A 26,514-nucleotide genomic window follows, 5' to 3' on the forward strand; every position below is an offset into this window, starting at 1 on the left:
TTCATATGTCAGTGGACCTTTAGGTTGCTTCCATATCTTGGCTATTGTGAATAGTGCTGCTATGAACATCGGGGTGCATGTATCTTTTTCAGTGAAAATTCTGTCTGGACATATGCCCAGGAGTGGGATTGCTGGATCATATGGTAGTTGTATATTCAATTTTCTGAGGAACCTCCATACTGTTCTCCAATTTACATTCCCACCAACAGTGAAGGAGGGTTCCCTTTTCTCCACCCCCTGTCCAGAATGTTATTTGTAGACTTATTCATGATGGCCGTTCTAACCAGGGTGAGGTGGTACCTCATTGTAGTTTTCACTTGCATTTCTTTTTTTTTTTTTTTTTTGATTTTCATGTGTTCATTTTATAAGCATTGATTGTAAAAACTTAAATCCAAATATTTAGAATAGATATTACATCAATGACAAACTTATGCATTTCTAATTAACTATCAGTGAGTCCAACCTCTTTGGCTTCACTTGCATTTCTTTGATAATTAGTAATGTTGAGCATCTTTTCATGTGCCTGCTGGCCATCCATATATCTTCTTTGGGGAAATGTCTCTTTAGGTCTTCTGCCTACTTTTCGATTGGGTCTTTTTATGTTGTTGTTGAGTTGTATGAGTTATTTGTATATTTTGGAGACTAAGCCCTTGTCTGTTGCATTGTTTGCAAAGATCTTCTTGCGTTCTGTAGGTCTTCTCTTCATTTTTTTTTTTTATAATTCGCTTTTCTGTGCAAAAGCTTGTTAGGTTTGATTAGGTCCCATTGATTTATTTTTGCTTTTATGTCTATTGCCTTGGGAGACTGACCTCGGAAAACGTTTGTATGGTTTATGTCAGAGAATGTTTTGCCTATGTTCTCTTCTAGGAGTTTTATGGTGTTGTGTCTTATGTTTAAGTCTTTAAGTTATTTGAGTTTATTTTTGTGCAGGTGTGAGGGTGTGTTCCAGTTTCATTGCTTTACATGCAGCTGGCCAGTTTTGCCAGCACGCCTTTTTCCCATTTCATATGCTTGCCTCCTTGTCAAAGATCAACAGACTATAGGTGTCTGGCTTTATTTCTAGGCTTTCTAATCTGTTTTATTGGTCTGTATGTCTGTCTTTGCACTAGTACCTCACTGTCTTGCTTACTGTAGCTTTGTAATATTGCCTGAAGTCTGAGAGAGTTATGCCTCCTTCTTTGTTTTTTTTCTCAGAATTGCTTGGGCAAGTCTGGATCTTTTATGGTTCCATAGAAATTTTTGGATTATTCTAGTTCTGTGAAAAATGTCATGGGTAACTTGATAGGGATTGCATTAAATCTGTAGATTATTTTGGGTAGTATGGCCATTTTAATAATATTAATTCTCCAAATCTAGGAGCATGGGATATCTTTCCATTTCTTTGAATCTTCTTTAATTTCCTTGATTAGTGTTTTATAGTTTTCAGTGTGTAAGTCTTTCACCTCCTTGGTTAGGTTTATTCCTAGGTATCTAATTTTGGGGGTACTTTTTTTTTAGGGCTGCATCTGTGTTATACAGAAATTTCCAGGCTACGGGAGGAATTGAAGCTACAGCTGCTGGCCACAGCCATGCAGGATCAGAGCTGTGTCTGTGACCTACACAATAGCTCACAGCCATGCTGGATCCTTAACCTACTGAATGAGGCCAGGGATCGAACCTGCATCTTCATGGATACTAGCTGGGTTTGTTTCTGCTGAGCCCCAAAGGGAACTCCTCTATTTTTTTTTAATCTCTATTTTATTTACTTCCTCTCTGATCTTTATGATTTCCTTCCTTCTACTGACTTTATGTTTTGTTTGTTCTTCTTTTTCTAATTCTTGCAGGTGGTAGGTTAGGTTGCTGATTTTGAGATTTTTGTTGTTTTTTGAGGAAGGCCTGTATCGCTATGAACTTCGCTCTAAGAACTGCGTTTGGGGCATCTCATAGATTTTGAATGGTTGTGTTTTCATTGTCATCTGTCTCAAGGCATTTTTTAATTTCCTTTTTGAACCACTGGTATTTTAGTCCATGTTGTTTGGTCTCCTTATAGTCAGTTTTTTCTCCTTTCTTTTCCTGTGGTTGATTTCTAGTTTCATGCCATTGTGGTCAGAGAAGATGCTTGAAATAATTTCTATAGTCTTAAATTTGTTGGGGTTAATTTTGTGCCATAGTATGTGGTCAATCGTAGAGAATGTTTCATGTGCACTTGAAAAGAATGTGTATTCTGATTTGGGGGGATGCAATATCCTGAAACTCTCAATTAAGTGTAACTGTTCTATTGTGTCACTTAGGATCTCTGTTGCCTTATTGATTTTCTGTCTGGAAGATTTGTCCATTGATGTGAATGTGGTTGTTCAGTCTCCTACTATTATTGTACTCCCATCAATTTCTCCTTTTGTGTCTGTTAGTATTGGTTTTATTTATTTGGGTGCTCCTATATTAGGGGTATATATGTTGACAAGTGTAATATCCTCTTGTTGAATTGATCATTTTATCATTAAATAGCGTCCTTTATCTTTCTCTATGGCCTTTGTTTTAAAGTCTGTTTTGTCTGATATGAGTATTGTGGCTTTCCTGTCATTTCCATTCACATGCAATGTAATTTTTTTCTATCCACTCACTTTCAATTTATATGTGTCCTTTGCCCTAAGGTAGGTCTCCTGTAGGTAGCATATTGTAGGCTCTTGTTTTTTTTTTAGTCCAGTCTGCCACTCTGTATATCTTTTGATTGGAGCATTCAGTCCAATGACCTTTAAGGTAATTATTGATAAATATGTATTTGTTCCCATTTTAAACCTTGTTTTCCAGTTGATTCTATGTTTCTCCTCTGTTCCTTTTTCTTTTTTTGGTTGGATGATTTCCTTTTATTTTATGCTCACGTCCTCTTCTTTTTGGTTTTTGTGAACATATTGTTTGTTTTTGATTTGTGGTTGCCCTGTTTTTCGAGTATGTTAACCCCTTCCTATATATATGTGCCTGCTTTAGACTGATAGTCACATAGGCTCAAACCCATTCTAAAAAAAAGAGTCTAGATGTTCTTAGTCTCCTTCCCCACATTTTATGTTTTTGATAGCCTTTTTAAATATTTTTGTTTATCCTTTTTCTGTTCCTTATGTTTATTGTCACTTTCACAAATAGGTTTTCTTTTCCTTCCTTCGTGATCTGTATACTGGCTTATTTAAGTGATTCCTTTCCACTTGCGATTTCCTCCATCCTGTATCTTCTTGCTTCTTTCCTATGCAGAGGAGACCTTTCACTATGCCTTTTAGAATGGTTTTAGTGTTGCTGTATCAAGGTTTTTAATAAAAGGTTTTAAAGAGTGCTTATGGGTCCAGAGGTTGGGCTGTGGTGTCTGCTAAGCTTCTGTCGTGATAATGGGATCTGATCAGGCAACTTTTATTTTTATTGATTGATTGATTCTTTGTCTTTTCTAGGGCTGCATCCATGGCATATGGAGATTCCCAGGCTAGGGGTCCAATCGGAGCTGTAGCCAATGGCCTACACCACAGCCACAGCAACACAGGATCTGAGCCTCTGAGCCGCGTCTGCGACCTACACCACAGCTCACAGCGACACTGGATCCTTAACCACTGAGCAAGACCAGGGATCGAGCCTGCAACCTCATGGTTCCTAGCCGGATTCGTTAACCACTGAGCCACGAAGGGAACTCCTGATCAGGCAACTTTTAGCACTTGGTTAGTTATTGACAGAAAGCCATCCCGAGTTACTGCCAGGTTGTTTATGAGTCTTTAAAATGACCTAAATGGAAAACTGAATGCATTGCACCAAGAAACAGTGACAGAGCAAAATTTTATTTTTCTTTTTAGGGCCTCACCTGCAGCATATGGAAATTCCCAGGCTAGGGGTCAAATTGGAGCTGCAGCTGCTGGCCTACACCACAGCCACAGCAATACCAGATCTGAGCTGTGCCTGTGACCTGCAGCACAGCTCATGGCAACACTGAATCATTATCCCACTGAGCAAGGCCAGGGGTCGGACCTGCATCCCCATTGATACTAATTGGGATCTTAACCTGCTGAGCCACGGTGGGAACTCTGAACATTTTTTATTTTGAAATAAATTGTAGACACATGGGAAGTTGCAAAAAAACAGCACAAAGTCCAGTGTACCCTTTACCCAGCTTTTCCCAAAGATAACTACATGTAGATCAATATCACCACCAGGAAATTGATGTTGGTACAATCCACAGAACTTTTTCAGTTTTCAGGTTTTTACATGAATTTGTGTGTGTGTGTGTGTGTGTGCGCGTGTGCGCACATGCGCATAGATCTGTTTAATTTTATCACATACATGAAAACACCACAATCAAAATACAGAACTGTTCCATCAGGAAAAAGAACTCTACGTTACCTCCTTTTTTTTTTTTTTTTTTTTTTTTTTTGCTTTTTCGGACATGTGGAGGTTCCCAGGTTTAGGGGTCAAATCACAACGGCAGATGCCAGCCTGTGCCACAGCCACAATAACACAGGATCCAAGCTGTGTCTGCGACCTACACCACATCCCACGGCAGCGCTGGAACCTTTACCCACTGAGCGAGGCCAGGGATTGAACCTGCAACCTCATGGTCACTAGTCGGCTTCATTTCCGCTGCACCACAACCGGAACTCCTATGTTACCTTTTTATAGTCACATACCCTACCTTATCCCGCCCCTTTCCTGGGCAAACACTAATCTGTGCCCCATCTCTATAATTGTGTGTTTTTCAAGCTTCTTATAGAAATGGAATCATGTAATACATAGCCTTTTAGATTGTCTGTTTTTATCGAGCATCATTCTCTGGAGACCCATCCAGGTTGTTTAGTAGTTCATTCCTTTTCATTGCTAAGTAGTGCTCCATGTCATGGATCTACCACAATGTGCTTAACCATTAACCCACTGAAGGGCATTTGGAATGTTTCCAGTTTTTGACGCTTACACATAAAGCCGCTATGACTATTTGTGTGTGGGGGGGTTTTGGGTGGAGGGGAAATTGCATTTCTCTGAGATGAATGCCCAGGAGTGGAATTGTTGGATCGTGGGGTATATGTATGTTTTGTTTTATAAGAAACTACCAAGATAGTTCTCAGGGTAGCTGTACCATTTTGCATTCCCACTAGCAAGGTACGAGAGAGATGTCTCTGTGCAGCCTTACCAGCATTTGGTGTTGTTGCTATGTCGTATTCTAGCTGTTCCGATAGGTGTTTAGTAGTATGTCATTGTAGTTTTCATTGGCATTTTCTTAGCAGCTAGTGATGGTGCACTTTTTTTTTTTTTTTTTTTTTTTTGGCTGCAGCTGTGGCATGTGCAAACTCCTGGGCCTGGAATTGAACACAAGCCACAGCAGTGACAAGCCCAAATCCTTAACTTCTCTAACATCTTTTCAATGTGCTCATTTGCCATCCATAGCTCCTCTTTGATGAAATGGTGCTTCAGATGTTTGGCTCACTTTCTGATTGGATGGTTTTTTCACTCTTGAATTTTGAGAGTTATTGATATATTCTAGAAAAAACCCCAGATATGTGGTTGCAAATATTTTCTCTCAGTCTGTATCTTTTAATCCTCTTAGAAGTTTTAAAATATTAATGAAATCCACCTTGTCATTTTTTTTCTTTTGTGGATTGTGTGTTTGATCTCATGTGTAAGAACTCTGCCTAGCCCTAGGATACTAAAGATTTTCTCCTGTTTTCTTGTACAAGTTTTATATATTTTTTAATTCGTCGTTTCTTATAAATTTTAGGATAAGCTTATCTATATCTACATTTAATTCTTTTTTTTTTTTTTTTGTCTTTTCGCCTTTTTTAGGGCCGCACCCACGGCATATGGAGGTTCCCAGGCCTAGGGGGTCGAATCGGAGCTGTAGCCGCCAGCCTACACCACAGTCACAGCAACACCAGATCCAAACCACGTCTTCGACCTACACCGCAGCTCACGGCAACACCGGCTCCTTAACCCACTGAGCAAGGCCAGGCATTGAACCTGCAACCTCATGGTTCCTAGTTGGATTTGCTTCTGCTGCACCACGATGGGAACTCCATATATCTGTATCTAATTCTATGATTCATTTTGAGTTAATTTTTGTATAGAATGAGGGGTTGGGTCAAGGTTCTTTTTTCTTCTCTTTTTCTTTTCTTTTCTTTTTTTGTTTTGCCCGTGAATGTCTGTTCCAGCATCATTTGTTGAAAAGACTGTTCTTCCTCCAAGGAATTGCTTTAGTATTTTTGTCAAAATATTAGCCATATACATATGTATGTCTATTTCTGGGCTCCCCCCCCACTGAACTCTCACCAGCATCACACTGTTTTGATTAATGTAATTAGATGTAGCTTAATATGAATAGGGTGATTATTCCTACTTTATTCTTTTCCGAAAAGGTTTTAACTATTCTAGTTTATTTGCCTTTCCATGTAAATTTTAGAATAGGCTTGTCTGTATGTATAAAAGGCAGTTATAGAATTTGATAGGAATTTTGTTAAACACATAGATCAATTGGGGGAAAAAATAAGACCTTTACTTGTCCGTGTACACAGTTATAGCTCTCTGTTGATTTAGATCTTGTTCGATTTATTTTATTGGTGTTTTGTAATTTTTTGTTTGTTTTTTGCTTTTTAGGGCCACACCCGAGACATATGGAGGTTCCCAGGCTAGGGGCTGCATCGGAGCTACAGCTGCTGGCCTACACCACAGCCACAGCAATGTAGGATCCGAGCTGCATTTGCAATCTACGCCACTGCTCAAGGCAATGCCAGATCCTTAACCCACTGAGTGAGGGCAGGGATCAAACCCACAACCTCATGGTTCCTAGTCAGATTCGTTTCTGCTGCGCCACTGTGGGAACTCCTGGTATTTTGTAGTTTTTAACATACAAGTCTTTTATTTGTTTTGTTAGATTTATCCCTAAGTATTTGAGTGATTATATATAGTATGAGTTTTAAAAATTGGTTTTGCAGAGACTTTAAAGTGCTTTTTCTTTTATATATATAATATTAACAAGGACCTACTGTGCAGCATAGGGTAATCTACTCAATACTATGTAATAACCTATATGGGAAAAGAATCTGAAAAGGAATGGATATGTGTATATGTATAACTGATTTATTTTGCTATACACCTGAAACTAACACAACTTTGTAAGACAACTATATTCCAATAACATTTATTTTTTAAAAAATGCTTTTTCTCATCTACAAAAAAAAAAAAAATTGGTTTCAGAGTTCCTGCTGTGGTGCAATGGGATTGGTGGTGTCTCTGGAGCATTGGGACTCAGGGTCAAGTTGGTTTTGTATATTTCTTGGGATTTTCTATGGACATAATCATGTAATTGCAAAGAGGGACAGTTTTATTTCTTGCTTTCCAATGAGGATGGCTTTTATTCCTTTTTCTTGCCTTATTCCATTGACTAAGACTTCTAGCACTGTGTTGATTAAGAATGGTGAGTGCACGAGTTCCCATTGTGGCTCAGTGGGTTGCTTAGCTCCTTGAATCTGTAGGTTTATGTCTTTTGACAAACCGGGGAAATTTTTAGCCAAGTGCTTTTTCAGCCTCAATCAATCTCTTTTCCCTCTCTTTCTGGAACCATGATAAAAAATATTGTAATACCACAGGTCCCTGCTGCTCTTTTCATCTTTTTTTCACTCTATTTTCTCTCTTCTGTTCAGATTGTAATTTCTGTAGGTTCGTTTTCAGATTCACTAATTCTTTACTCTGTCATGTCTATTCAAGTGGGCTTTAAAATTTTGGTTATTTTACAAGCTCTAAATTTTCCATTTGGTTCTTTTTTGTGTTTATATTTTTTGCTGGGGATTTCTTTTTTCTTTTTTTTAGGGCCACACCTGTGACATATGGAGGTTCTCAGGCTAGGGGTCTAATCGGAGCTATAGCTGCTGGCTTATGCCAGAGCCACAGCAACCAATCCCAGATCTGAGCCACAGCTGTGACCTACACCACAGTTCATGGCAATGCCAGATCCTTAAACCCACTGAGCGAGGCCAGGGATCGAATCTGCAACCTCAGGGTTCCTAGTTGGATTCATTTCTGCTGCGCCATGATGGGAACTAATCTTTTTTCTTTCTTTTTTTTTGCTTCAAGTGTGTTCACAGTTACTAATAGAAGTATTTTAATGATGGTGGCTTAAAATTCTTTTTGGATCATTTCAGTATCAGTGCTGTTTCACTGTTGGCATCTGCCAGGTGTCTTTTTCATTCAAGTTGAAATCTCTGTGGTTCTTGGTTTGATGAGTGGTTTGATTGTATCCTGAACATTTGGGATACATTCAAACATATGCTTTGAATCTCTGAATGTTATTTATCTACTTATTTATTTAACTCAATGAATTTTATCATATTATAGTAGTACAACAATCATCACAACCCAGTTTTACAGCATTTCCATTCCAAACACCCTGCCCATCCCTCCTCACCCCAACCTGTCTCCTTTGGAAACCAAAAAGTGTGACCCACAGAATTTGAAAAAGTCTGTGAGTCAGTATCTGTTCTGCAAAGAAGTTCCATGTATCTTTTTTTTAGATTCCACATAAAAGTGATAGCATATGATATTTGTGTGTCACTGTCTGACTAACTTCACTTAGCATGATAATTTCTAGGTCCATCCATGTTGCTTCAAATGCCACTTTCATTCCTTTTAATGGCTGAGTAATATTCCAATGTGTATATGTACCACATCTTCTTTATCCACTCCTCTGTCAATGTACATTTAGGTTGTTTCCATGTATTCCATTGGGTAATGTATCACATCTTCTTTATCCACTCCTTTGTCAATGTACATTTAGGTTGTATGTAGTGCTGCAGACATATATGTATCTTTTCGAGTCATGGTTTTCACTGGATAGATGCCCAGGAGTGGGATTGCTGGATCATATGGTAGTTCTATATTTAGTTTTCTGAGGAACCTCCATACTGTTTGCCATACTTGTTGCACCAATTTACATTCCCACCAACAGTGTGAAAGGGTTCCTTTTTCTCCACACCCTTTCCAGCATTTATTGTCTGTAGACTTTTTGACGATGGCCGTTCTGGCTGGTGTAAGGTGGTACCTCATAGTAGTTTTGATTTGCATTTCTCTAATAAGTGATGTTGAACATCTCTTCATGTGTTTTTTGGCCATCTGCATGTCTTCTTTGAAGAATTATCTGTTTAGATCTTCTGCCCATTTTTTTGATCAGGTTGTTTGGTTTTTGTTTTTGGTTCTTTTTGGTATTGAGCTGCAGGAGGTGTTTATATATTTTGGAGATCAATCACTTGTCAGTTGCTTCATTTGCAGATGTTTTCTCCCATTCTGTGGGTTGTCTTTTCATTTTGTTTAGAATTTCCTTTGCTGTGCAAAAACGTTTAAGTTTGGTTAGGTCCCAATTGTTTATTTTATTGTCATTGCTCTAGGAGGTAGATCTGAGAAGATATTGCTGTGGTTTATGTCAGAGAGTGTTTGGCCTGTTTTCCTCTAAGAGTTTTATTGGTATCCTGTCATATATTTAGGTCTTTAATCCATTTTGAGTTTATTTTTGTGTATGGTGTTAAGAAGTGTTCTAATTTCATTCTTTTACATAGAGTTGTCCAGATTTCCTAGCACCACTTATTGAAGGGATTGTCTTTTCTCCATTGTCTATTCTTGCCTCCGTTATCATAGATTATTTGACTCTAAGTGCATGGGTTTAATTATGGGCTTTCTATATTGTTCCACTGAAAATATCATTCTATATTTCTGTCTTTGTGCCAGTACCATACTGTTTTGATGACTGTAGCTTTATAGTATAGTCTTAAGCCAGGGAGCCTGATGCCTCCAGCTCTATTTTTCTTTCTCAGGATGGCTTTGGCTATTTTGGATTTTTTGTGCTTCCAAACAAACTTTAAAATATTTTGTTGTAGTTCTGTGAGAAATGTCCTTGGTAATTTGATAGAGATTGTATTGAATCTGTAGAATGTCTTGGTTAGTGTAGTCATTTTGGCCATATTGATTCTTCCAGTCCAAGAGCATGGTATATCTTTGCATCTGTTTGTGTCATCTTTGATTTCTTTCATCAGTGTCTTATAGTTTTCAGAGTACAGGTCTTTTCTCTCTTTAGGTAGGTTTATTCCTAGGTATTTATTGTTTTTGATGAGATGGTAAGTAAGATTGTTTCCATAATTTCTCTTTCTGATCTTTCATCGTTATATAGAAATGCTGTCAATTTCTGTGTATTAATTTTGTATCCTGAAGCTTTACCAAATTCAATGATGAGCTCTAACAGGTTTCTGGTAGAGTCTTTAGGATTCTCTAGGTATAGTATCGTGTCCTCTGCAAACAGTGATAATTTTCCTTCTTTCTTTCCAATTTGGATTCCTTTTATTTTTTTTCCTTCTCTGATTGCCGTGGCTAGGACTTCCAAAACTATGTTGAAAAGTAGCGGTGAGAGCAAACATCCTTGTCTTTTTCCTGATCTTAGCAGGAATTCTTTCAGCTTTTCACCATTGAGGAGAATGTTAGCTGTGGGTTTGTCAGATTCAGCCTTAATTATGTTGAGGTAGGGTCCCTCCATGCACACTTTCTGGAGGTTTTTTTTTTTTTTTTTTTAAATCAGAAATGGGTATTGGATTTTGTCAAAATCTATTGAGAGGATCATATGGTTTTTATTCTTCAGTTTGTTAATATGGTATATCACACTGATTGATTTGTGGATATTTAAAAATCCTTGCATCCCTGGGATAAATCCCACTTGATCATGGTGTACAATCCTTTTAATGTATTGCTGGATTTGGTTTGCTAGGATTTTGTTGAGGACTTTTGCATCTATGTTCATCAGTGAAATTGGCCTGTAATTTTCTTTTTTTGTGGTGTCTTTGTCTGGTTTTGGTATCAGGGTGATGGTGGCCTCATAGAGTGAGTTTGGGAGTGTTCCTTTCTCTGCAATTTTTTGGAATAGTTTCAGAAGGAGAGGTGTTAGTTCTTCTCTAAATATTTGATAGAATTCACCTGTGAAGCCATCTGGTCCTGGACTTTTGTTTGTTGGAAGTTTTTTTTCTTTTTGGTTTTTAGGGCTGCACCCATGGTATATGGAAGTTCCTAGGCTAGGGGTGGAATCAGAGCTGCAGCTGCTGGCCTGCAGCAACGTGGGATCTGAGCTGCATCTATGACCTACATCACAGCTTAAACCAATGCAGATCCTTAACCCACTCAGTGGAGCCAGGGCTCAAACCCACATCCTAATGGATACTAGTCAGGTTTGTTACCACTGGGCCACAATGGGAACTCCCTGTTGCAAGTTTTTAAATCACAGTTTCAATTTCAGTACTTGTGATTAGTCTCTTCATCTTTTCTATTTGGTCTTGTTTTAGTCGTGGAAGATTTCAGTTTTCTAAGAATTTGAACATTTCTTCTAGGTTGTCCATTTTAACGGCATATAGTTATTTGTCGTAGTCTCTTGGATCTTTTGTATTTCTGTGATGTCCTTTGTAACTCCTCCTTTTTCTTTCCTAACTTTATCGATTTGTGTCCTCTTTTTTTCTTGATGAGTTGCTTTACGTGTAAAGTTAGGTTGTTTGAGCTCTTTCTTGTTTCCTGAGGTAGGCTTGTATTTGTATAAACTTCCCTTTTAGAACTGCTTTTGCTGCATCCCATAGGTTTTGGGTTGTTGTGTCTTTGTTATTTGCTTCTAGGTATTTTTTAATTTCCTCTTTGAGTTTTTCAGTGATCCATTGGTTGTTTAGTAGTATGTTGTTTAGTCTCCACATGTTTGTGTTCTTTGCAGTTTTTTCCTTGTGGTTGATTTCCAGTGATACAGTATTATGGTCAGAAAAGATGCTTGATATGATTTCAAATTTCTTGAATTTACTTAGGCTTGATTTGTGGCCCAGAATGTGATCTATCCTAGAGAATGTTCCATGTGCACTTGAGAAGAATGTGTATTCTGCTGCTTTGGGATGGAATATTCTATAAATATCTATTATTAAGTCCATCCGGTCTAATGCTTTATTCAGGGCCTGTGTTTCCTTGTTGATTTTTTGTCTGGATGATCTGTCCATTGCAGTAAGTGGAGTGTTAAAGTCCCCCACCATTATTGTGTTATTGTCAATTTCTCCTTTTAAGGTTGTTAGCAGTTGCCTTGTATATTGAGGTGATCTTATGTTGGGTGCATATATATTTGCAAATAGTTATATCTTTTTTTTTTTTTTTTGGTCTTTTGTCTTTTTAGTGCTGCACCCGTAGCCTATGGAGGTTCCTAGGCTAGGGGTCAAATCACAGCTATAGCTGCCAGCCTACACCACAGCCACAGCAACACGGGATCCCAGCTGCATCTGCGACTTACACCACAGCTCAGGGCAACACTGGATCCTTAACCCATTGAGCGAGGTCAGGGATCAAACCCACAACCTCATGGTTCCTAGTCAGATTTGTTTCCGCTGTGACATGAGGGGAACTCCCAATTATTATATCTTCTTGGATTGATCCTTTGATCATTATGTAATGTCCTTCTTTGTCTCTTATAATATTCTTTAAGGTCTATTTTTCTGATATGAATATTGCTACTCCAGCTTTCTTTTGATTTCCGTTTGCATGGAATATTTTCTTCCATCCTCTCACTTTCAATTTGTACGTGTCCCTAGAACTGAAGTGGGTCTCTTGAAGGCAGCATATATATGTGGGTCTTGTTTCTATACCATTCAGCCAGTCTATGTCTTTTGGTTGGGGCATTTAGTCCATTTACATTTAAGGTAATTGTTGATATGTATGTTCTCACTGCCATCTTACTAACTGTTTGGATTTGGGTTTTTTTGGTCTTTTTTTCTTGGCTTCTGTTGTTGTCTTCTCTTTGGTTTGACGACTATCTTTAGTGTTGTGTTGGGAGTGCTGTTTCTTATTTGTGTGTGTGTATGTATTATAGATTTTTGGTTTGCAGTTACCATGAAGTTTTGATATAGGAGTCTCTCTCTGTGTCTGTAAGATTGTTTTAGGAGTTCCTGTCATGGCTCAGCAGTTAACGAACCTGACTAGTGCCATGAGGACACAGGTTCAATCCCTGGCATCACTCAGTGGGTTAAGGATCCGGCATTGCCATGAGCTGTGGTGTAGGTTGCAGATGCGGCTCAGATCTGGTGTTGCTGTGGCTGTGGCATAGGCTGACAGCTACAGCTCTGGTTGGGCCCCCCAGCCTGGGAACCTCCATATGCAGCAGGTGTGGCCCTAAAAAGACAAAAAAAAAATTGAGATTGTTTTGATTTATTGGTATCTTAATTGCAAGTGCATCTCTAGTGTCTGGCATTTGTACCCTCCTCTTCTCATGATTTCCAGTTTTGGTAGCATATTTGTGTGTGGATGATTTCCTACCTTTACTAGATGTACACCTTTACTGATGAGCCTTCTCATTTGTAATATTTTTGTTTCTAGTTGTGGCCTTTTCTTTTCCACCTAGAGAAGTTCCTTTAATTGTTATAAAGCTGGTTAGTGGTGCTGAATTCTCTTAGCTTTTGCTTGTCTGTAAAGCTTTTGATTTCTCCTTCAAATCTCATTGAGAGCCTCTTTGGGTAGAGTAATCTTGTTTGGAGGGTTTTTCCTTTCATTACTTTAAGTATATCATGCCACTCACTCCCTTCTGGCCTGCAGAGTTTCTGCTGAGAAATCTGTTGATAGCCTTATTGGGGTTCCTTGTGTGTTGTTTCTTTCCCTAGATGCTTTCAATATTTTCTCTGTCTTTAATTTTGATCAGTTTGATGAATATGTGTCTCGGGGTGTTCCCCTTTGGGTTTATTTTATATGGTACTCGTTGTTCTTCTTGGATTTGAGTGAGTTAGTTTTTTTCCCATGTTAGAGAAGTTTTCAGCTATTACCTCTTCAAATATTTTTTTTTTTTTTTTACATTTTCTCTTCCAGTTTTATTAAGGTATAATTGACATACAGCACTGTATGCGTTTATTGTGTACAGCATAATAATTTGACTTACAGTACATCAGGAAATGATTATCACAGCAAGTTCAGTGAATATTCATCATGTCATGTAGATATGCAATTAGAGAAATAGAAAAATTTCCCTTATAATGAGAACGCTTAGGGTTTACTCTCTTAAATTTCATCTATAGCATACAGAAGTGTCAAGTATATTTAATATGTTGTCGATTATATCTCTAGTACTTATTTATATTATAACTCGAAGTTTGTATCTTTTGACTGCCTTCATCCAATTCACTCTCCCTTCAACCTCCCCACCTCTGGAACCACAAATCTGATCTCCTTTTCTGTGAGTCTGTTTTGTTTGTTTGCTTGTTTTTGAAGTGCAATTGACCTACAATACTGTTACTTCCTGTTACACCTCATAGTGCCTCAATATGTTTATATATTTCAAAATGATCACAACCTAAGTGAGGTTACAGTATGCCCCCATTTAAAGATATTACATAGTTATCGACTATATTTCTCACACTATACATTTTCATACCTGTGATTCATTTATTCTTCAAATATTTTCTCTGGTCCTTTCTCTTTTCTCCTCTGGCACCTCTGTGATACAGCTATTGGTGCATTTAACATCCCAGAGTCCTCCTAGACTGTCTTCATTTCTTTATAATCTGTTTTTTCTCTCTTTTCTCTTCTGCATCAGTGATTTCCACTAGACTGTTCTCCACCTCACGTATTCTTTCTTCTGCCTCCTGCATTCTGCTGGTGGTTGATTCTAGTGATTTTTAAATTTCCGTATTGTATTTTGCATCTCTGCTTGCTTAATACTTAAATCTTCTATTTCTGTGCTCAGTGTTTCTTGTAATTCATCAACCGTTGCCTCCAGTTTATTTCTAACATCTTGAATCATCTTTACTATCATCAAGTCTCACCTTTTTCATGGAGGTGGGTAATCTCCAGATCACTTAACTGTTTTTCTGGGGTCTTTTTCTTGTTCCCTTATCCGAATCATAATTCTGTATCTTTTCACTGTGTATAGATTCCTGGCGTGGTCTCCTTTTTTGCAGACAATAGGGTTGCAGCCTCTCTCCCTTCTGAAGTCTGCCCTCCTTGTGGCTGAGGTTGGTATGGGGCTTGCTACAGGCTTCCTGATGGGAGGGGCTTGTGCCTTCCCACTGGTAGGTGGAGCTGATTCTTATCCCTCTGGTGGGCAGGGCTTTGTTTCTGGGTGGGATTAGAGCTGGCTGTGTGCCTGGGGTCAGGGGTTGGTCTTTAGGCAGCCTGTTTGCTAATGGGTGGGGCTGTGTTTTCACCTGGATTATTGTTTGGCCTGGGGCTTCTCAGCCCTGATGGGTAGGGCCCGATTTTTCTGAAGTGGCCAGCTTGAGAGAGGGACATGCTGATAATTATTCCCCGGATCTTGGCCTCCCATGTCCTTTCCCTCCAATAAGCCACAGTCACCCCCTTTGCCCAAGACATCCTCCAAGAACCACAGTCAGTCTGACTCAGATTCCTCTGGAGTCTCTGCTTTGCCCCATGACCCAGCGCACGTGAAAGTTTGTGCGCACCTTTCAAGAATGGAGTCTTGGAGTTCCCATCGTGGCTCAGTGGTTAACGAATCTGACTAGGAACCATGAGGTTGCAGGTTCGATCCCTGGCCTTGCTCCGTGTGTTAAGGATCTGGCGGTGCCATGAGCTGTGGTGTAGGTTGCAGATGTGGCTCGGATCCTGCGTTGCTGTGGCTGTGGTGTAGGCTGGTGGCTACAGCTCCGATCCGACCCCTAGCCTGGGAACCTCCATATGCTGTGGGAGCAGCTCAAGAGAAGGCAAAAAGACCAAAAAAAAAAAAAAAAAAGGAATCTCTTGTTTCCCCCGGTCCCGTGGAGCTCCTGTGCATGAGCCCTGCTGGTCCTCAACACCAAATGCTCTGGGGAGGGGGGGGGGCTCTTCCTCCCCATGTCACATCCTCAGGCCTGGAAACCTGACTTGGGGCTCAGCATTCTCACTCCTGAGGGCGCGCCTCTGTGACAGTGTTACTTTCCAGGCTGTGGGACGCCCACCCAGCGCACACAGGGTTGCTTATCTTGTGTAATCGCCCCCCTTCCCCACTGTCAGGATGTGGCCTCCTCTTTGTCCTCTGGAGTAGGCTATCTTTGTGGATAGTTGGCACTCTATTTGGTTGAAGGTGGTTCAGCAGTTGGTTGTAATTTTGTTGCTTTCATGAGAGAAGGTGCGCTCCAGTCCTTCTCCTCCGTCTGAATGTCCCGTAAATCTTCTGTTTGAGCAGGTCTCCACGGACACTGCACTGGTGGAGGAAGAGGTGCATGACCTGGTTACTGCCAGGTGGGGGTGGGGGTCTAGAAGTCCTGGCTTCCCACTAGGCCTCTGCCGACAGCAGGGGAGATTTTTTTTTTTTTTGTCTTTTCAGGGCCACAGCCACGGCACATGGAGGTTCCCAGGCTAGGGGTCCAATTGGAGCTGTAGCTGCCAGTCTACACCACAGCCACAGCCACGCCAGATCCAAGCCACGTCTGCGACCTACACCACAGCTCAGGCAATGCCGGATCCTTAACCCACTGAGCAAGGCCAGGGATTGAACCTGCAACCTCATGGTTCCTAGTCGGATTGTTTCTGATGCGCCACAACAAGAACTCCATGGAGGGGGGATTTTTTATATGAGGTGCTTGGGTTCTTTCTAGGCTGACCCTTGCCCTGTCCTTTGGCTACAGATACATAACAGGCTTTTCTTTGGGCTTTTATGTTTTGTGGCCACCAGCATTTCTGGCCTGCTGGATTCTTCAGCACCCATCCTTGGATATAGAGGCGACAAAAAAAAAAAAAAAAAAACCCAGGTAACTCGGAGTTCCTGTCGTGGTGCAGTAGTTAATGAATCCAACTAGGAACCATGAGGTTGAGGGTTCGATCCTTGGCCTTGCTCAGTGGGTTAAGGATCTGGCATTGCCGTGAGCTGTGGTATAGGCCGGTGGCTACAGCTCTGATTCGAGCCTTAGCCTGGGAACCTCCATATGCTGCAGGAGCAGCTCAAGAGAAGGCAAAAAGACAAAAAAAAAATAATAATAATAATAATAGGAGTTCCCGTTGTGGCTCAGTGGTTAACGAATCCGACTAGGAACCATGAGGTTGCGGGCTCGATCCCTGCCCTTGCTCAGTGGGTTAAGGATCTGGCGTTGCCATGAGCTGTGGTGTAGGTCGCAGATGTGGCTCGGATCTTGCGTGACTGTGGCTCTGGCGTAGGCTGGCGGCTACAGCTCCGATTCGACCCCTCGCCTGGGAACCTCCATATGCCGTGAGAGCAGCCCTAGAAATGGCAAAAAGACAAAATTATAACAATAATAAAAAACCCCAGGTAACTCATGGCTGTGTTCTTCCCCCGTTCCCAAGGTCCCTAGTCAGTCCACCTTCTTTTCTCTGCCCTTCAGAGTCTTATCTTTGTTTTGTAGATCATGTTTGGGAATTTTAGTTACACTTTGTGGGAGGAGTAAGGAGAAATGCATCTATTCCATCTTACCTGGAACTGCTGTCAGCCCATCTGGAAATTGGTTTTTACTAAACTATACTGAAATTGGACATAGTGGCTGGCTCTTTATGTAAATAACCTGTAGTAACAGAATGCTACAGGTGATTAGACAGGCCTCTGCAGTTAGTTTTTTCCTAACGCTTAGTGTGAATCTTTTTTTTTTTAATGGCCACACTCACAGCGTATGGAAGTTCCTCGGCCAGGGGTTGAATCCAAGCCACAGCTGCAGCAACACTGGACCCTTTAACCCACTGCACTAGGCCAGGGATTGAACCTGCACCTCTGCAGCAACCTGAGCCTCTGCAGTCGGATTCTTAACCTACTGCACCACAGCAATAACTCCCAGGGTGAATCTTTATTGGGTTAAGGATCTGGCGTTGCCGTGAGCTGTGGTGTAGGTTGCAGATGCGGCTCGGATCCCACGTTGCTGTGGCTGTGGTGTAGACCGGAGGCTACAGCTCCGATTAGCCCCCTGGCCTGGGAACCTCCATATGCTGCGGAAGCGGCCCTAGAAATGGCAAAAAAATAAAAATAAAAAAATAAATGATACTGATTCAGTACAGTTTTACAGACTGGATCATGCAGCTTAGGTCAGGAAGATTATGGGTTTCATATTTAAGAGGCCTGACAGCATCAAGGTTCCACAAGCTTTCCGTGATCTGGAGTTCACACAGCCTCTGTGCCTTCCCTTCCAGGTCAGTCACCATGAACCAGGGCACTCAGCATGTTGTCCCAGCACTGGAGACGCCACAGCGTGGAGGCAGTCTATCACGCTGTCAGAGACTACGGCTTGACTCGGTACCAACCGCTGGGCAGTTCTGCAGAGCAGGAATATCATGAGCTGTTGAAAAATGACTGACACGTTGGTTGAAACAAAGTTGCCAGTAAGGAAGTGACAGCGCAATGTGGACCATTATGGCACTAAAAGGGGAAGAGCTTTAGTTCCCAGCCTGACCCTGCCTTTGCTGGAGCCCTGTCAACAAGGCGTCCTCAGAACAAAGAAGAGACGTGGTTTGGTGCCATTTCCCATCAGCAGGTGTCTGGACACAACGTCAGTGTGAATAAGGGTCCAGGGCAGTCCTGTGTATCGAGATTGAACTGCTCCATAGTAAATGAAAAGGTCTGGGGGGGTATGTTTTAAACTCTGACTCATCCAGCTCTTTTTCAAACAGCTCACCCTCACCCTCACCCCTGAATGGATTTTTAAGAAGTAATTTCTCTCCTGGGGCTGGGAGCCCCCTACATGAACTGAAACAAAGGTTTGCTTTTTTCAATTGTTCTAGCTGGTGTTTTTGTAATTATGCTAGTAAATGACTCTGGAGTCTGTTAAAGACAAGATTTGTTTTGCTTTGTTTTTAACCAGGAAGCAGGTTTTATGATGAAGTTCAATGGCACGGCTTAAGGGAACAGCTAGTCTACCTACAAAGGAAATGCCATCAATCTCAGGAATTTAGCAGCTAGCCCACACTCAAAGCCCTGGATGGATGTAGGCCAGGAGAAAGGCACAGGTTTAGCGTGTTTCTGTTCACCCTAAGGCATACTTTACATTTTTTTAAATCTAAAAAAAAAAATCTGTTGTGTGATTTTTAAACTAAGTTTAGGTCTAATTTTTTTTTTTTTCCTTTTCTAGGGGCGCTCCTGCAGCATATGGAGGTTCCCAGACTAGGGGTCGAATCAGAGCTGTAGCCGCTGGCCTTCGCCGGAGCCACAGCAACACGGGATCTGAGTTGCATCTGCGACCTACACCAGAGCTCATGGCAACGCCGGATCCTTAACCCACGGAGCGAGACCAGGGATTGAACCCGAAACCTCATGGTTCCTAGTCGGATTTGTTGACCACTGCGCCACGACGTCAACTCCTAGGTCTAATTTTAAAATTAAATTTTTTCAAGCCTCTAAATTAGGGTTTGCAAAAAACCCTTTCCTGTAAAGACCCAGATAGTGAATAGTTCCGGCTTTACAAGCAGCCAGTTGCTGTTCCCTGCGGTTCCAACTCAGCTCTGAGGGGAAGGCAGCCATAGACAACATGCACATGAATGACTGGCGTGTGTGTGTGTGTCAATAAAACTTTATTTACAAAAACAACCAGTAGGCTGGATTTGGTCCAGGGGCTGCGATAATTTGTCAGTCTCTGGTCTTAAGCTGAAGAGGAAGAGCCTCCACCTTGAACAGAATCTCTCAGGGAAAGAAAGAGACGGAGAACAGGCTCATAGGTTATTTTTTTGCTGATGGACAGGACGTTAAAAATACGGAACACGAGGAGCTCAGCCAGGTAATCTTTTTATTTTGAGTTTGTAAAAAAAAAAAAAAAAAAGCTTTGAGAAAAAAGTGTTAAATATCAGTAAAGGACAGGAAAACAGGTAGCTAGCTTTACAAGAGCGATCTAAACATATACACAAAGGCAAACATTAAAATGCCAGAGCAAGGTAGCCCTTCGGGGGCCTAATTGCTGTTTTCCTTTTGCACAGAAAGGTTGCTGATAACGCCAAGTCTTTATTTTTTCACAGGCAGCTAACACGATAATGTTCATCTTATAAAACCACGTTTGCTATTGTTGAATGGGAGTAGAAGACAAAAATTTCCCCACATACAGTAATGTAAGCTCGCTATAAAAAGATTCCCCAGACGGTCACATCGGCCCATATTAAATTCATCCTCGTCTATTTAAAAAAGTGCTTTTCAGCTAGTAAATGCATCTGGGTGGCTTGCCTTATGGAATCATTTTAATGGACATAGTACAACGTCCTAAGTAAGACGTACCAGATGTGTTGGATGTAAGAAAGAAAAAGCCTAGGAGGTGACCCTACCACGCAGTCATACTGTGACTTGCCTGATTTCAGTGACAAATTCCAAACCCAGCGACTTCATACCCACACGAAAACCATCCCACGGCGTCGTGGCTGGGATACTCACAACTTATGTCAACCCCCCAGATGTCCACGCAGTTCGACAGTCACCCCGTGACACTGGGCTCTTCACTGAAGGGCTTTAGACAGCAGATAGAGAGGGCTTCATGCTGCTGACAAGTCCTTTTCCACCTGCGTTCTTCCAACACGTCCAGGCCCAGATAACTGTCCACTGGCCAAGAGTCGCTGACCGGGCCCTTGGGCAATTCTGTGAACCCTTCTGAAAAAGGTGGGGCCCTCAGGATGAGAAAGGCGAGCTCCCCCGAGTGCTCGCATGTGTGGGGCAGCCCACCCTTCTCATCTCCACGGCTCAGGGAGCAGAAGAACCCTGGCTGCCTGTGTGTGTGCCATGTGGGCCGCGGCGATAGTATACCCTGCTTACAAAAATCAAACTTTGGTTTTGCTCCTTAACATTTCTGCTGGCACGGGCTGACAAGATGCGTTTGTTCATTCACAAAAACGCTGCTTTGTGAATCTTGGAAAAAAAAAAAAAGGTTTCTTTCTAGGTCTTGTTTTGAAAGGATTGTCAAAGGGCCTACTTGCTTCTCCCCATTAGACACAGGCCTTGGTTTCCAGAAGAGTTCTCTGTATATTGTCCTTATTAGGTTTTAGAAAAGAGGGGCGAGAGGTCTTCTCAGGTATCAAAATCGTGAAAGCAGCGTTCAGATGGGTGGTTTCTAAACACTTACCTCTTGGCCGAGGGAGTCCCTCCGTTTGTCAGAAGGCGGCACTGGAGCCTGGCAAGCCAGATCCTCACTTGAAAAGACAGCACAAGGGATCTGAATTCAACACGACCAGTCGACTGTATCTGACAGGCTAGCTCCTACACTAACCCTATCTTACAGAATCAACATCCAACGGCAGGCACGAAACCCTTTCTAAAGTAGAAGAAATCACAGGCTTACTGAATCAGCAAGCTGACTTTCCAGAGGCCCCCCGGTCCAGATGACACTCTTACAGCGGACAGTAAAATCAGTTTTCTGGTTGACCTCTGAGAACTCACCGTGGGTACCACAGTCGGTTTTCGAGCGGACGATTTTCCTCCTCTGATGAGTCACTTGTTTGCCCTGCTGGCAATCGCCCCCAAGTGCATCAGCGGTATCTCTACATTTTGAAATCATTGTGTTCATATCAAATGTCTGACATGATAACATTAACTTCCGCTGCGGGCAAAGGGAGCGCTCTGATGGGGGGTAGGGGGTGTGCGTGTGAAACAGACTTCTGTTTTGGAAAAGCATTACTTCTTTGCCCTCCCCTGTTGTGGTCACGCAAAGCTGAGATAACATTTATCATGTGTGCGAAAGACAGGCTGTCAAGCCAACCACGGTGGATGTTTTCAGGTCGCGAGAACACAGCCTAAAGCGCTCCCACGCTGTTTGCTTGATGAAACATTAGCTGTCACAGTATGACGTTGGGCAGCGGGCTGTCAGTGCTTATTTGGTCACTCCAGTAAGTCTCCCGAATGGTCAGGGTCCATTGAAGCCCCTAAGCACTTCCTAGGAGGAAATGCAGCCTTCCTTAAATTCCAAATTTCCTTCTCTGGGTGAGAACGTCCCTTTGTCCTTGTGGGTCCCCAAAGAGAGCATAACAAGGCATTGCCGGTATTTTGGTCTTTCCTCTGTCGCTGCTATACAGAAGTTTGCATCTATTTAATTACCTGCCACCGCACGACAGCCAAGTGGTCATGACTTTCCACTGGTCTGGCAATAAATGGGCCCGCCCTTCTTCTGCGGAGTCCAGCGCGTGGAGCCAGGCATGGGGACGAGCAAAGTGCGAAGACAAAAGTTCACTCGATGGCAAAAGGGACTGCTAATATCATCTCAGGTTCATCTGCAAAGCTAGCTGCTCAGAAACCTTCACATGTGATTAGTCAGCAGCTCCATGAAGACGAAACCCCACCCCCCACCCCCGTTTTCCACACACAGGCGCAAAGATGACAGGTTTTTAGTCCCCCCTCCCACATACATACGCTCAAGCTGCCGTCGTCACCCTATCATGCTCTAAGGTTTTCAGAAGTGACTTTTCAGTTGCACTTTACGAAGCACGCTCCTGACGTCGGCTTTTTTTTTTTTTTTTTTTTTGGTCGTTTTGTCTCTTTAGGGCCATACCCGCAGCATATGGAGGCTCCCAGGCTAGGGGCTGAACCGCAGCTGTTGCTGCCAGCCACAGCCACAGATACTCGGGATCCAAGCCACATTTGTGACCTACACCACAGCTCATTGCAACACCAGATCCTTAACCCACGGAGCAAGGCCAGGGATCGAACCCGCAACACTCATGGTTCCTAGTCGGATTCTTTAACTGCTGAGCCACGGCAGGAGCTCCTGCAAAGATTATTAGCACAAGAAACTCTCACAGCTGCCCAGTGTGCAGTACTGATCAACCTTCAGTTTGTTCCACGTGACTAACAATGAACACGGACCTTGCTAGGCCATTCCTTAAGGTTCCCAAGAGGAGCCACTGCATGTTCTAGAGACTTTCAACCCTAGCTGTGCATTAAAATCCTTGACACTCCAGAGCAAAGCATGGCAGCCAGGCCCCCCCTCCGAACCTCTTGAATCCGAACCTCTGAGGGAAGGGCCCTTGCAGCAGTCCTTTTAAAAACTGGCCCGGTAATCCCAGGGTTGTGAACCTGTGCTCTAGAACATTCGACTACTGAACTGTCAGCTCCCTAAGCCCAAACAAAGAGGTTTATGAGATGACTTGGAATTACTCTCTTGGAGGAAATTTCTTGAGTTGGATGCACCATTAGCAATTTCAACCTGATTTCTGCTGGACTGGCAACAGACACTGGGCCTTGAATGAGATGGCTTCTGGGCTGCATGGCACCCTATTTCTTGCCACTCAGCACAGGCATGAGGCTTCTGAGAGGTGGAAGCATTCTGATGAGTGGACTCGCTTCCCAGGACCCTGGTAAAGTCAGGATTAAGCTCCACAGTTGCAAACAAAACTTGAACTATAGGTCAGTGACTTAATCTGATCCACTGGATAAAAAAAATCCAACCAAATAACTATGAACCTAGCTAAGTTTTGGTCTTAGCAAATCTCCATTTACAATTTTAAGGAGGTTAGAATGTTTGCAGGGAGAAGTACAAAGCCTGTGGATGACTATAAAATCAAAATGGACTTTAAAAGAGGGAATAAAAATGATTCAGTTAGGGTATATTGGACCACATAAAATGACCATTTCTGGTTTTAATGGTTGAATACCAGCAATTTCAGATGGCTCAACCTAGTAACACATTTTCCCAGGTTTGCACAAATTGTCCTTTCAAAAGCAAAGCATCAAGCAATGTCTTATTTAAAAATTAACCCCTAAAAAGGTGAGTTAGGAAGATTAAAGGGCTGATTTCATTACGGGTGTCCTAGACTGCCCACTGTTTTCCTGCCTTAAGAAGAAATAATGGCCACATTTTATGAAAGCATTTTCGAGAAACTGGGTTTTCAGATAGACTAGCACTGAAGCAGAGAGACAGGGGAAGAATCTCAAACTTGGTTTCCAAAGAGTTCTCTCAGTATTTCACCTCCTACAGGTGTGGGCAGGTAGAAGCACTCATCCGCAAAGAACCCGAACTGAGAGAGCAAGAAAATGGCCCTTAATGTCAAGACTTCTGGATTCCTCATCTTAGAGGAGACAGAACCTTCCACCAGGCTGAATAATGCTTAACTTTCTACCGCCTCCCCTCACGTGGCCAAGTGAACTCTCATGCATTTCTTAGCTCGAAGCTTGGGATTCTACTCAGTCATGAGAACACTTGTATTTTCTCACAGTTATTTTTGCATGCAGTGAGGTTTCGGCCCTCTGAAAATTAGCCTAATTGCCTCTTAGGCATCTGGCTGTCTGCTCTTCTCTAGAAAAAAACAGCATCGTCTCCCCAAATCTGGTGTCATTTCTCACCCCGTGTTAGATACCCCGTCCTGTTAGCCATCTCCCAGGCAGTCAGCTCATGTGGGAGCCCCCGAGAAAAGCCTGACTTCTGCAGTTACATCACCATCAGTTTCCAAACAGTTGCTCCTGTCCTCAGAGGAATTTCCAAACAACAGGATGACACTGTTTTGCCTTTGGTCTGAAACTGTTCAGTCACGGCTTCCTTAGGGAGATTTCCGGAGTAGGAACTGGAATTCGTGCTTTGATCTTGAAATGTGCACGGACACACTTTCCAATCTTTGAAACACAGGGAGCGAAGGAGGGCGGGGGTGGGGGAAAAGGGTCCCTATCAGAGGGTCACGCAGCCTCGTCTTGGGAGCCTCGGGTCACATTGCTTTTGCATGCCTCCTGTCCCATTTAACGCCAGCTTCCCGCAGTCCTTAGGGGTCGAATCGCCACTGCCTGCCTTCCTGGTCTTTTCCTAGCCTCTGCTCTCCTAACCTGTCATCCCTCCAGCCGGCTAGACCTGCACCGCTGTGTCTGGACATGAAGCCTCTCCCAGGAGGAGGCGGCCCCCGGCAGCCGCCCCACCGTGTTGAGATCTGCAGGTGCATGGGTGACGGGAGCACGAAAGCATGCTGCATGTTGGTCTGTTTAACTCTGAGCGGCGCACTGCGATGTGAAGAGAGTGTAAATAGCTCTGCGTTGGTCTTGCAGGTCGAGATGCTTGAGCTCCTCCAGCTGCATCTTGGGTGATGTTTTAAATGTGAAGATGTCTCCAGTGTTAGTTCCATTCAGTCAGGGCCCCCCCTCCCCCGTGACAACACCGGGGCTCGCGGCCCCCCTCACCCACCCGGGGGGCTGACCCCGGCCCTCAGGGCCTGGGGTGGGGGTGGGGTGGGGGGGGTCAGGCGTTATCATCCAGGGGAAACACCAGGCGCGTGCCCCGGCTGGAAACCTTCTGGCCTCCCATTCCCAGGTCTCGCTCCAGCGCCTCCTCGGAGCTGCTCTTGGTTCGCCGACCGCCCTCGAGGCTCGTGGAGGCCGTGTGGGAGCCCGAGGAGCCGTTCGCAGTCACTGTGCTGTCCCCGTAGGTCAAGGTGAGGTCGCCCTCGGTCAGGATGAAATCAGAGTCTTCCTCTCTCAGAGGCTCTTGGTTCTGCCAAGTGCAACAGGCAACGACATCGATTAACAGTGTCGACAAGAAATGTGAGCCCGGTATCTTCCCAGGCTGGAGCCAACCCCAACTACCACCCCTCATCTGAAAGTGGGGATCATGAAAGCTGCCTGCCTTGAGCCTCTAGTGTGATAACTGGGTGTACACTGTGGAAGGCTGGTCGATATAAGGCTGTTGCTGAATCGGGACTTCTGACACCAGAAAGCAGTTCTGACTTTTTGGGGGGGGGGCAGGGGAGGGTCTCTTTTAGGGCCGCACCCATGGCATATAGAAGTTTCCAGGCTAGGGGTTGAATCAGAGCTACAGCCACTAGCCTACACCCCAGCCACAGCCATGCGGGATCCGAGCCTCATCTGCGACCTACACCACAGCTCAGGGCCATGCCAGATCCTTAACCCACTGAGCGAAGCCAGGGATCGAACCCGTGTCCTCATGGATACGAGTAGGGTTCTTAACCTGCTGAGCCACAATGGGAACTCCCAGTTCTGATTTTGAATGCCCGACAGTTCACGATTAGGGACGAAGGGAAGAAAGGGAGACCAGCCTAGATGTTCAGGTTCCCGACCCACATAGAAAGGAAGGGGTAAGGTCCCGGTCAAACCTGCAAAAAGGTTTTGGGTCCTCTTTTCTTTGGGAAGGTCTTCTGAGGTGGGCGGCCTCCTGCCCTACACAAACTGTCCTAAAACCCGTCTGGTTGACATTTCAACTACTCTGTCCTAGTCAGCAATCGAGGGGAGAGGATAAACCAGAATCAGGATTTCCTCCCTGTCCCCACGGAAATGCCCTGATGGGAAGCAAGCCCCCAGGCAGACAATGCAAACGACAGAGAGGGAGGCTATGTTTTCTTGAGCACCTATTGTACACCTGCCAGGAATGTCACAGCAGCTCTCCCTGGATCCCCGCCCCTCCCCTGGGAAGGGTGCAAATGCTCACGTCACCGAGACAAAAACCTGAGCTAAGAGAACTCATGAAATTTGCCCGAGGTTGTCCAGCTGCTTGGAAGCAGAGTTAGGATTTATGCTGCCTCTAGGCTGGCTTTACCCACATGAAACAGACAGGGCTGAGCAAGGCAGGCCAAGTCAGCCAAGTGGCAGCCCCTTGAAACCATGAGATTATGGGGAAGGAGTGTCGGAAAGCAGCATGGGGTCAGACACAACTTTTCAAACTC

At 43.2% G+C, this 26,514-nt stretch overlaps 2 protein-coding genes across 3 annotated transcripts in view; one reads left to right on the forward strand and one right to left on the reverse strand.

The window, feature by feature from the left end:
• Positions 1 to 20,794, forward strand: part of CHST7 (carbohydrate sulfotransferase 7) — a 41,662-nt gene extending 20,868 nt beyond the window's left edge. Inside the window, exon 2 of the mRNA XM_003135049.4 lies at positions 18,091 to 20,794. The gene's annotated coding sequence lies outside the window, so the exon portion shown is untranslated. The remainder of the gene's footprint in view (positions 1 to 18,090) is intronic.
• SLC9A7 (solute carrier family 9 member A7) overlaps positions 19,448 to 26,514 on the reverse strand; it is a 165,725-nt gene continuing 158,658 nt past the window's right edge. For both annotated transcript variants that reach the window (XM_021080387.1, XM_021080388.1), the window contains one exon: positions 19,448 to 25,328. In XM_021080387.1, coding sequence (XP_020936046.1) covers positions 25,077 to 25,328 — 252 coding nt within the window. In that variant the 3' untranslated portion in view covers positions 19,448 to 25,076. The remainder of the gene's footprint in view (positions 25,329 to 26,514) is intronic.

This window comes from Sus scrofa, chromosome X, assembly GCF_000003025.6.
Source record: "Sus scrofa isolate TJ Tabasco breed Duroc chromosome X, Sscrofa11.1, whole genome shotgun sequence".
NCBI classification, from domain to species: Eukaryota; Metazoa; Chordata; class Mammalia; order Artiodactyla; family Suidae; genus Sus; species Sus scrofa.